The sequence below is a fragment of the Olea europaea genome, chromosome 11 (genome assembly GCF_002742605.1).
Source record: "Olea europaea var. sylvestris chromosome 11, O_europaea_v1, whole genome shotgun sequence".
Lineage (NCBI taxonomy): Eukaryota > Viridiplantae > Streptophyta > Magnoliopsida > Lamiales > Oleaceae > Olea > Olea europaea.
In genome coordinates, this window is record NC_036247.1 from 4,579,912 (window position 1) to 4,591,621 (window position 11,710).

General features: G+C 36.0%; 2 protein-coding genes across 3 annotated transcripts; one reads left to right on the forward strand and one right to left on the reverse strand.

Annotated features, from left to right (window-relative positions):
- The first annotated feature begins 3,269 nt into the window (after positions 1 to 3,269).
- Positions 3,270 to 6,341, forward strand: LOC111403064 (protein RALF-like 24). 2 transcript variants are annotated; one of them, XM_023031419.1, is made up of 3 exons: positions 3,270 to 4,044; positions 5,609 to 5,743; positions 5,933 to 6,341. In XM_023031419.1, the coding sequence occupies exon 1, from the start codon at positions 3,473 to 3,475 to the stop codon at positions 3,980 to 3,982; it is 510 nt and encodes a 169-aa protein (XP_022887187.1). In that variant the 5' UTR covers positions 3,270 to 3,472; the 3' UTR covers positions 3,983 to 4,044; positions 5,609 to 5,743; positions 5,933 to 6,341. The 2 variants fall into 2 exon arrangements, with proteins under 2 accessions (XP_022887187.1, XP_022887186.1); XM_023031418.1 differs by having other exon boundaries at positions 5,609 to 6,341.
- Positions 6,342 to 6,593: 252 nt separating this feature from the next.
- On the reverse strand, positions 6,594 to 9,581 carry LOC111403063 (adenosylhomocysteinase). The gene is made up of 2 exons (XM_023031416.1): positions 8,803 to 9,581; positions 6,594 to 7,637 (listed from the first exon to the last, which is right to left on the reverse strand). Exons 1-2 carry the CDS (start codon positions 9,511 to 9,513, stop codon positions 6,891 to 6,893), a joined length of 1,458 nt encoding a protein of 485 aa, XP_022887184.1. The 5' UTR covers positions 9,514 to 9,581; the 3' UTR covers positions 6,594 to 6,890.
- Positions 9,582 to 11,710: the final 2,129 nt, after the last annotated feature.

Sequence of the window (11,710 nt, forward strand, 5' to 3'; positions counted from 1 at the left end):
GTGTCTAATTGTCAACCGGGGTTGTACACATAGCACAACTGTAATTTTGATCTTTTATTAACTATTTGGTTAAAAAGACGAGGCATCAAAAGAAGACAAGAAAGAGTCTATCTATGGATGCTTCCGAAAAACTTCATAGTACGAGATATAGAATCCATTGAAAAGAGCGAGGGGCTCAAGAAGCTTGTGTCCGTGGCACTTGAATGTGCTTTGAATGAGTATATGGTCCGTGAAATTATCGTAGAAGAATTACAATTTTCTAGTGAATTTCTTTGTGCAACGAAAGGCGAAAAGAAGGCCCTCCTCAAAGAACTCATTAGGCGGCTAGCCACTCTTATTGGGTGGAGAGACTAGAAGAACTTGTCTACCATTTGGAGAAGATTTCAATGAGTTTTCATCCAGAGCACTGCTATAAGTACAGATTTTTTCTANTAAATTTGACTAGAACAAGTATGGAGTAAATAAGTTTTGAGGAACATATAAATTTTTTCTTGATATAGTATTAAAAAAAAAAAAGAAAAAAAGTAGTTGATTAAAATTTAAACGAAAAAGTTATTTTGAACATATTTGACTGAGATTTTTTCCATTCACTCCCTTTTAGGATCCTTTAACTGCAAATTCAAAAGTCGTTTTATTTTACCCTTGATCGTGAAATATCGATTCTTATTGATTCCAGAAATACAGGAAAAAAATAAATTCCACAATCGATTCCAATTGCCATTACAAAAGTAATTAGTATTCGAAAGAAATCGAAAATTTTTTTGGGAATCCTACTTAAAATAATTACAGATTGCTTTTTATTTTTTAATCATATTTAAATAATTTAATTTTTGTGACTTTAAAAAAAAAAACTATTTCAAAAATAACATTTATCTGACGATAAAAATAAGTATTTTGTAATTTTGATTAAAAAAGAAAATTTAACTTCAAAACTTATTTACTTATAAGTAAATTTAAGCTTAGCCAACCATGCGCTTATTTGAATAATAGTTGATACCTTATTGTGAAAATAAGTAATTTTAAATATCAGTAAAATATTATATATTTAATTATATATATAAATCTTAATTAAAAGTAAATTTGATATACTCACCTGCATAGCAATTAAACATGGTAGTTTGATTAATCTAGGTGGCTAAATGGAATATTTTGCTCGCAAATCCATTATAAAACAATCGGACGGATTTACTAGATAATCGGTGACACGGATCAACTAACATGTTTGATCTCAAATCTTGGACGCAGTCATTTATTTAGAACCTTGACTTTAACTGTATATCAACTATTCACATAAAACCTCGAAAAAAGAGAATAGTATCACGATATTGAAAATTCGCAAACCTGCCATGGATAAAACCATTAACTTATAGGTGGAACTGTTGGCCGGTTGATGTGCTACTTTAGCTGAAATAATGTTTGAATCAAGTTTGATAATTATCCTGAAAAGTCACAAGTTTAACCAAAATTCTTTCCTAAAGCAACGAAAATGAGAGGCGTCCACATGAAACTATGGAGGCTGTATTCAGCCATTATTTGATTTCAATCATTTGATATTCACTTTGTCGTACGCTAATTTTCAATCTCACATGTTTTTAAAAAAAATAAAAAATAAACATATATATTTTTCATGTTTTCATGTAACATTTTCATAATTTTTAATCATACATTCAAAAAAAAATTTATATATATATATATATAAAGAATCATTTCTCAAAAAAATTATCAAACAAGGTTCAATTTGGAATTTTAAATACTTTAAAGAATTTTTTAAGTAAATGACTTTTGTAGAATTTAGCCCTAATTTGTTTCCTATTATTTCTTCATTAAAATGAAAAATATGACCGTTATCCATCACATCAAGCTACCATATTTGAATTTTTATTTTTTTTGTGAGCCCATAACGACTATATTTTTCATTCTCATTTTTATATAAATGAGAAATAAACGGGGTCTTAATGAACTTCTATTAACTATTATGGACTTTTACAGTATCAACACAAGCTTTATTTTTAAAAATTTTCATTTTAGGAGGAAAAAAAAATACCTTGTATATAAAGTTACATGTCTATATAACTGATTGCGCAGTGCACACCCATATTATATTGAATTATTTATCCATGCACTACATTGTAATATTTTTGCCGCCCCATTTAGAAAAAGCAATTCTTGCCAAAAGATTTCCTAGTTTATTTTATTCATATGTGTACAATTATAAGATTAAGTGGAGAAAATTGGTTATAACTAGACAAATTAAATAAAGGTATATTATTAAACAAATAAAACAAAACATTGTCAATAAAGAAAACACGACTCTATAATTGGGATAGGAAAATAAGGAAAGTCAGCAGATATAAAAGGGACGGATGGAGTAATATTATGAAACGCTATTTGCATACCAAATGATCTCGAACACAATAGTGAAATTATAGTTTTCATGTCAACTAAAATGTTTTTAAGATATATTTAATGAGCTGAAAGTCATTAAAAGTATTTCCACTTAAGGAGGCAGGCGGTCGTTAAGCTTTGCTTCTAGATTATCGACTACATGGAAACATATATTTTTGTAGGGTGTTAGTTCATTAGTCATAATCTAATGCATTTTGAGTACTAAGGTAGCTCTTAGGTGTAATATTGTCAATTATTTTCAAACCTATAAAAAGTTATTAAATTAAACAAGTAACAAATAAATAAAACTTATTTACAAATTAATATATTATTTTATGACATTATACTTAAAAATTGATCTCGATGAAAAATTGGGGGAAATGATTGCAAAGAAGAGAAAAAAAAATATTCCATAAATCTATTGGATTTTCGAAGTAAGTTATTTATCTTATTATTAATCAAGGATTTCTTATATAGCTAGAACGACCCAAAAAAAATATTATAAGGATTTTATTCATGAAATGATTTTTCATAAAAAGGGAGAAAAGAATGGAAAAGAAGAGAGAGAGGGAGAAAAAAATGAGAATATTAAAACGAGAATAATAAGAGTAATAGTATTTGTAGTAGTAGTAATAATTATAAGTTAAAGAGAGAATATTAATTTTTATACAATGTCTTGAAGGTTCACAGAATGAAATAAAAAAAATAAAAAAAGAAGAGAGATGTTATAGAGAGAGTAGATACGAGATTTTTGGTGAAATTGTTTTCGTACGTTATTAATGGAAGAATTTTATAAAAGTAAATAAAAAGTATTAACATTTTCAATATTTCAAAGTTATAAGTTTTTTATATTCTGCGCTAAAACGTCGCGTTGAAAACATCTTGTCATCAACGGATAGGATAAAAATTTCTCGCCGTGATAAGAGAAATTATAGTTATGATTATTTGAAATTATAAATTTAGCGAATTATACTTAAGATTCTCTTATCACTTCACCAATCAAAATTTTTGATAACGATGTGCCCATTGAGGGAGATCAAGTCCCCTTTGAAAACTTGGACAAAAACATGCCTGGAAGGTTTTCCCAATGGTGGTGGGTCACTCTCAAGAGCTACATGGTAGGTGTTTCACTGCCTGCAAATTCTCACATCAATCACTCTTAATTCCACTGGCTCCCGTTTTCTCCCAAAATATGTGTATCTTACTTGCCCACTTGCCCAAAATGCAGCATCAATTGTGCATTCTCTTCTTACTATCCCTACTTTTCTTGCAAAACCATACGAAATTTTGTAATGGGCTGTCAATTACGGAGGTGAATTCACTGACAAATGATGAATTGGATGCAATGGTGAAAAGGGTCTGTCGAGGAAAGATCAGCGATTGCCTAGGAAGGGCAGTGGATGAAGATGATCAGATGGATTCTGAGAGTAATAGGAGGGTTTTGATGTTTCAGAAAAGGTATATAAGTTATGATACCTTGAAGAGGGATACTGTGCCATGTTCGAAACCTGGAGCTTCATATTATAACTGCAAAGGTGTAGCTAATTCTTATAGCAGAGGTTGTGAGCTCATTACTCGGTGTGCGAGGGGAGATTAGTTGCTTCAAGTCTTGGGTTTTTTACATTGGAAGATGCTGCTATAGGGGAATTCAATAAATTGGTAAATGTTTTCAACTTTTAGGTTTTGTTTTTATAGTTGGATAAGTATTTAAGACGCATTTATCTTGTTCTGATATAAATGAAAGTTGTGTTTAACTTAATTAGTTGAAGATCATGGAAGACTAGTTATAGCCTTTTCGTTCTTCTATTAAGGCAAAGATTTTAGATTAATCAAAAGATTATTTGACTTAATTATGTAAATTTGTGCGTTAAGTAACCTTTTAGATGATATAGTTCAATATGGTAGCTAAGTAGACAAATTTTCCTGAATTCAATTCTTACGGCTACCTAGTTATGAAATTGTGCGCCTCGAAACCGAAGGGGCTTCTGTCCAACAGTGTAAGATTTTATATGAGTTGATTGAACATATGAGATTGTTCTGCAGTTGCAAGGGCACGCCTTTTCATTTTTTAGGTTTGAGTTAAATGTTTAGGTAGTTTGTAGATGACTAGGAGATAGATTTATAATTTTGTTCAAAATTTCAATAATCTGATTTATCCAATAGATATTGCATCAGCTCCTGTCCAAGTTATCGATGCTTCATTTTGAAAAACAAAAGAAAGCGTAATCAAAATCTAGGTAAAACACTTAAATTTTCAAAAATTTAAGAAAATTAAAGAATTTTATTATATGGAAGGACTTAACCAGAGTGTTGTTTGAGGAAGCCAAGTGCAATGCTAAAAGACTACTTGTCCATGAACCATAGACCGATAGACGCTTCATGGTACCCGTATGCAGCAGACGGAGTCTGGCATAGCATTTCCTATTAGAGACTTATCTAATATTCTACTGGTTTTTGCTTAGTTAGGTTGTTAGATCACTAAAGAATCCCTTCTTAGGACAAATGTGGGTATGATTTTCTATCTGGATATGGTCTCGCATCTCAATTTGATCCCACATGTCAAATTACAGATAAGATCGCTGAGAGCAAAAAAAATTGATGGAGAAATGTTGAGAAATTGCCAAATTACTTCTGTACTATCTTCAGCTGTACCACCTTGATAACTACCGTCCAAACCATTTGATAACACAGTTCTATATCTACTGGAAGAGTAATTGATCAAATTTGTACTTGTTTCCTTCAGTAAAACACTCGTGATACTAGAACTCATGCTCTATAGAACATGGTATATCATTGTTAAATTGGTTCATTCTGAAGCTGCTAGTTCTAGTAACAATATTTTTTCCAGCGAAGCAAATTTAGTCATTAGTAACATAAGATCACTAAAGCAAAGAAATTCGAACCTTGAGTGAGAATGGTAGAACACAGACTATCAAAGATAACGAGGACCTTATTCAGGCACACGAGATCTTTGGATAGGAATGCAGCCAATATCCCTAAGTCTCCTACTGTGAGTTTGGCTTCCTGTTATCATAGTCCAAATTACTTTTCATTTAGTTCTGCCACACGGTTATTGTGTTACGTTCTTCTGTTTCATCTATACGAATACTTCCCTCAGAAAAGGAGCACCTATTGTTCATTTTAAAGCATAAATAACATCCTGTACACCACTAATTTAAATGCTTGACTCATGTTAAAACCTCTAATTTTGTTCTGAATTCAGCTGCAGAAGCACAAGGTAGACCCAAGAAAGTTAAGTGGAAGCTAATTCTCCTCAAGCTTATAGAGTTGCCCTTAGCAAGAGAAGACACTGGAGATACTATGAGCAACTTGCAGCATTCTAGCTGATAAATGACATGTTTGTACTCTGTAATTATGTATTCTTTATTTATGGGAACACATTGCTTAGCACTATAAAGTGTTTACCAATCAGTCAATTTTTATTTTTTATTTCCTTACTCATCAATCAGTCAATTCTTTGTTATCCTATAGGCTTAATCCGCATTCAGTTTTAACATAGTTGATACTTGATACACTTTGTTTATAGGTGGCAATGGCAGAGACAAGTGCAAGCTGAGCATCGAATTTCTCGTGAGAGCCAGCTCATTCCACCATGTGGCGAGTTAGTTGGACGAGGCAAACCCACATGTGGTGAAGCGAGCCAACCCGCATGGTGGGCCGAGTCGAGCCTGACCGTGAGCGTGCCGAATGGCTCGACTCGGTCCATTTAACACCCCTAACCCAACCACGCTTACACATTTTGGCTCAACAAGCAAACTAGCTATGCTTTTGCGTAGTTGACTGCAGAATTAAGGCAGCAAATGCACACAAAATAGACAAAAGCAATCTTTAGTACTTATTTGTCAATGTACCTTTTTTATACTAATTTTAGCATTTCCTATAGAAATCTCTCTCACGAACCGTAATGATTTATTGTAGTAAAAGTTATTCACTTTTGTCCTGTCTTTCTTCTCTATCTTTGATATGGTATATTTCACTATAATAAGGTTAGTGCAAAGGGAGTGGGTACACATGATGTTAGTTCTTTTGATTACTCGAGTTTGAGTTTGCTCGCTTGAGTTTTTCAACGGTATATAAGCAAGTGAAAACGAGAGAGCGATTAGAGAGATCTAGAAAAAAAATTAAGTGTAACTTTTACTACAATAATTCATTAGAGTTTGTGAGAGTTCAAATAATAACATCAAGTAGGATAGAAGACAAAGTAAATTGTGAAAAGCTGTAAACACATTCTTTTCATTTTCTTGTAAACGAATGTTAAACCAAAAGCAATCCTAATCAACTAAATTACCATCTCACACAGCCCTTGATCAAACTTTATTGTACCATTCTTTGGTCTTCAATAGAGACCATTTCTCTCCAGACATATCAACTCCAAAAAACTCCCCCCAGGTAAGCTACCATATAACCCGAAATCACAAGTTTTGAAAAGAAACAATCAAGACAACGTGTATTTGTGTCTTTTCGATTCAGTGTGTGCTTTCCCCTTAGTACCTGTAATGAGGAGGCTTGTAAGGACCCTCAACTGGAATGCTAATGTAATCAGCCTGATCCTTTGAAAGCTTAGTGAGCTTAGCACCAAGCTTCCCAAGGTGGAGAGCAGCAACCTTCTCATCAAGGTGCTTGGGCAAGACATAAACCTTCTTCTCGTACTTGCCAGTTTTCCTCTCGTTCCAGAGCTCAAGTTGTGCAATCACTTGGTTGGTAAAAGAGCACGACATCACAAAGCTAGGGTGTCCGGTGGCACATCCCAAGTTCATAAGACGACCCTCGGCCAAGACAATAATACCGGAATTTGTATCTGGGAATACCCATCTATCTGTTTGTGGTTTGATGGTGATTCTCTTAACCCCAGGGTAGGTCTCGAGACCATGCATGTCAATTTCATTGTCGAAGTGACCAATGTTGCAAACAATGGCATTGTTTTTCATCTTTCTCATGTGGTCGACCATAATGATGTCCTTGTTACCAGTGGTGGTGACGAAGATATCAGCTTCAGAGACAACATCCTCAAGAGTTAGAACCTGGAGACCTTCCATGAGAGCTTGGAGGGCACAAATGGGGTCAATCTCAGTCACAATCACACGGGCACCGGCTTGCTTCAAGGCAGCAGCGCAGCCCTTGCCAACATCTCCATAACCAGCGACAACAGCAACCTTTCCAGCAATCATAACATCAGTGGCCCTCATCAGTCCATCAGGGAGAGAATGGCGGCATCCGTACAAGTTATCAAACTGATCCAACCAAAATGTTCAGACATCATTGTCAAAGAATAAAGAAATGTAATAACATGAAATTACATGACAAGGTGAACCTAAAAAAACGATTACATGGTATTTCAATTATAAGAAAATCAGCATTCAACAAGATCAAACAAGCTAATATTTACAACAATCACATTGCAACTTACTCACAATCGACTTTCGATCAGACTAGAGATCTAAGCTTCTATTTCTGGTTTATGTAATATTTAGAAACACTATCATTTGCATGTTTATTTTCCAAATGCAGAAAATACTGACAATATGTTTCTAAGCACCTGTCTTGGAACAACTAAATAACCCGAAATAAATATCACTCTACTCCAAATACACATACAAGAAATTATTTCAAATCGGTATCCATTATGCATTTAATGAACACCACAAATTATAGAAATAAATTAAATGATTTCCTCATATGTTCGGCTGCATTTAAAAGTATTCTAACTTAATTTTCATGTTACTCTTTCTCTTAAACATAATTTTCATATCAAAAGTTATAAAACTTGCTTTCCATACTACCGAGAAAGTAACTTTAAGCATGAACCACATCTAAATAATCACTAAACACCAAACCCACACTACAAAAATTATTTCTAAGCTCCTTTCTTGAAGTAACTGACACACAACAAAATAAATAGCACTTTACACCAAACGCACACTACAAAAATCAATGACAGTATCCATTATGCATCTAAAGAATTCAACAAATTATAGAATGAAACGAAATGATTTCCTCACTTATGTTTGGCTGGAAATATAATCAATTTAAACTAGTTTTCAGACACTCTTTTTTTTAAACGTAATTCTCAAAGTTATAAAACTTTCTGACTGTCAAATAAAAGTAGCTTTTAAGCACATCCAGACATCCGAAGAATCACTTTATCATAATCAAGAATCATGAATGATGTTACCCGTTTAAAACAATAATATTGACATCGAGCATATAAATCCCAGATCAGATAAAAAAAAAATTCAACAGCTAAATTAAGCTATGATCAAATTAATTATCCAGAGTACAAACACTATACGGTAGATGAAGCTTCAGATCTTAACTCAAAGAAGTATATAATCGTATAAGATTAATAAGAACTTCAGATCTAATCCATTAAAAAGATATGTAATAGTATAAATATACCTTGCTCTTGGTGACAGAGTCATTGACATTAATAGCAGGGAAAAGCAGAGTCCCGTTAGCCTGCATCTGGTAAAGCCTCTTCACACCAGTGGTAGTTTCCTCGGAGACACCGACGAGCCTCTCCTTCATTCTGGTGTATTTCTTCGGATCCGACTTCAGCCCATCTCGTATAATCGTAAGCACGATCTGGAACTCCGCATTGTCGGTCGAATTCGGGTCGGGCACCTTCCCAGTTTTCTCATACTCCTCCTCGGCCTTGAACCCTTCGTGGATCAAGAGCGTAGCATCTCCTCCATCATCAACAATCAGATCGGGTCCTCCACCTGGGCCCCAATCAAGTGCCCTTTCAGTACACCACCAGTACTCCTGTAGGGTCTCACCCTTCCACGCAAACACGGCAGCGCTGTCACGAGCAATGGCGGCTGCGGCGTGGTCCTGAGTTGAAAAAATGTTACAGGAGCACCATCTCACCTCGGCGCCCAAAGCGGTCAAGGTTTCAATCAAAACAGCGGTTTGAATGGTCATGTGAAGGCTGCCAGTGATCTTGGCTCCCTTGAAGGGCTGTGAAGGGCCAAATTCGGTACGGCAAGACATGAGCCCGGGCATTTCGACCTCGGCTAACTCGATCTCGAGGCGGCCGAAATCAGCTTGGGACATGTCCTTGACCTTGTACTCGCGGCCAGATGTGGTTTTCTCAACAAGAAGCGCCATTGATTCTCTCGTCTTATGGGTTTTGCAAGAAGAGAGCGTGAAGAGCAGGCAAGGGTAAATGGGGACTGAAAGGGGATATTAATAGTGTTGAAATGGGAACATGAACGGTTCAGATTTTGAGGGTTTGGTGGATCCGGGATTTGGTAAAAGTTTGGCGGGGCGGGGGATGGGGATGGGGGACACCTATGTATCCAAGGTGTGATGGAGAAAGGGGCAACCAGATGGATTATGCTATTTATCCGGATTGTGCTATTTATCCATAAAAAACATCGAAGAAGTGTTATTGATGTGTGGTGACATGATTGGATAAAAAAGTTGATCGTATTTTAATTGTTAAATGATAGAGTGTTATATGTGACATTATATGACCCATTATGTAAGATTTGATGTACATGTAGCAATGCCTCAACCCAAAATCGTTCTTATTACCGGTTTACGTTTTGGATTATTTCATATACACGTTGGGTGCCTACTTGAGGACCATTTTCTAACTACTAAGAATGTATTTTAAAATAGTAAATTGATGAAAAATGTGCAACTAAAAAATAAGAATTTTTTTTTTTAATTTTACGTATGATGTTATTTTAATGAAGACAATGTGATTAGAGAGAGAGAGAAAGAGAGAGAGAGAATGTATTTTAAAAATAATAAGAATCAAGCAACCGCCAATGTATGATTATTTATTCAAATTAAAGTTTTCCTAGATCTTGAATCACTCAAATCACGACATAATATCTTTTACGTTGATTGGATAAGAGCAGTGCTCTAAGAGGTACTAACGATGCCAATATTGATATACCTCGAGGAGTACATCTCGAGGACTCCATATCTGCTCCAGCTCACCTTTCTGCTATGGTCCTCGGGGTCTCCCTAAGACCTCGAGGTATTATGTCCTCGAGGTATCTCGTGCACATATTAACATCCTCTCAAGTCCTCGAGAATAGTCCTCGAGACATATACCACCAACATACCTTCTAAGACCTAGGTATCTAACAAACAAACCTAAACACCCAAGGATTCTGTATCAACCCTTATACCACTTGTCAAACAATTCCATTACAAGTATGACACTCTTTATAAATAGGAATTCCCTTGGATAAAAACATCCAACCAGCACAATCCTACTAGGAGTACACTACGTACCCCTATAAAAGCAGAACCTTGGGCCATTATTCAGGTACGTTTTTCATTATTCTCCAGCATATAGCCTCACGCATATAATTCCCTTTCTGACTTAAGCATCGGAGGGGCGACGAGAACACACCTCGTTGCCTTTGTTTCAGGTACTGGAAAGCTACGATCGTGATCAATCCTAATCATCAACCTCGGGAAATCTGCAGGTACGATTTTTGGTAACATCATCGGCGCCGTCTGTGGGAAACACTATCAAAAGCCACGGTAAACACACATTCAGGTCTTCCACCAGCAAGTTCATCCGCTCCAAACCAACCCCCTCCTGAGGATATTCCTGTTCCTCAAGAGGAATCATCAGAAGTGCCCTAACCCCAGCCGGCAGTCGTCACTGCCGGAGCCTTTGAAGAACTCAGATAACAGGTCGCCACACTGACTCAGCTGCTAAGTCAAAAAAATTCGCATCCGTCACCCACACCAGCACCCCAGGAGGGTTTTATGGCCGATGCTCGAGCTCAGAGACATGTCCCTGACAATGGCGGAGCAGGGGCTACGGGCATACCACATGTGACCTCGGCCTCGAGATCAGTGACCATGGAATCCGGGGAACTCGCTAGGATTATTCAAGAAGGAATTATGGCGGGCCTACTTCAGGGCAACAAAGGGACGACAAGATTCAGTCCCAACACTCCCTTTACTCCCGAGATATTGACATTCCCCTTGCCAGACAGATTTAAGTATCCTAGGATCAAAGAATATGATGGGACCACCGATCGAATCAATCATCTTAACGTATACACGGACGTCATGAATCTACAGGTGGCACCGGATCAGGTGATGTGCAAGGCCTTCCCGCAAATTTTGACGAATGCTGCTAGGGATTGGTTCTCAACCTTAGAGCCCAACTCCATAGCCTCATTCTCGAATTTGGCGGACAAGTTCTTAGCTTTCTTCGCAAGCAGTAAACGCATCAGGAAGACAGCAGCTTCCCTCATGCAACTTAGACAAGGACAAAATGAGACCTTACGTGACTTCATGACCAGGTTCAACAAGGAAAGACTTCAGA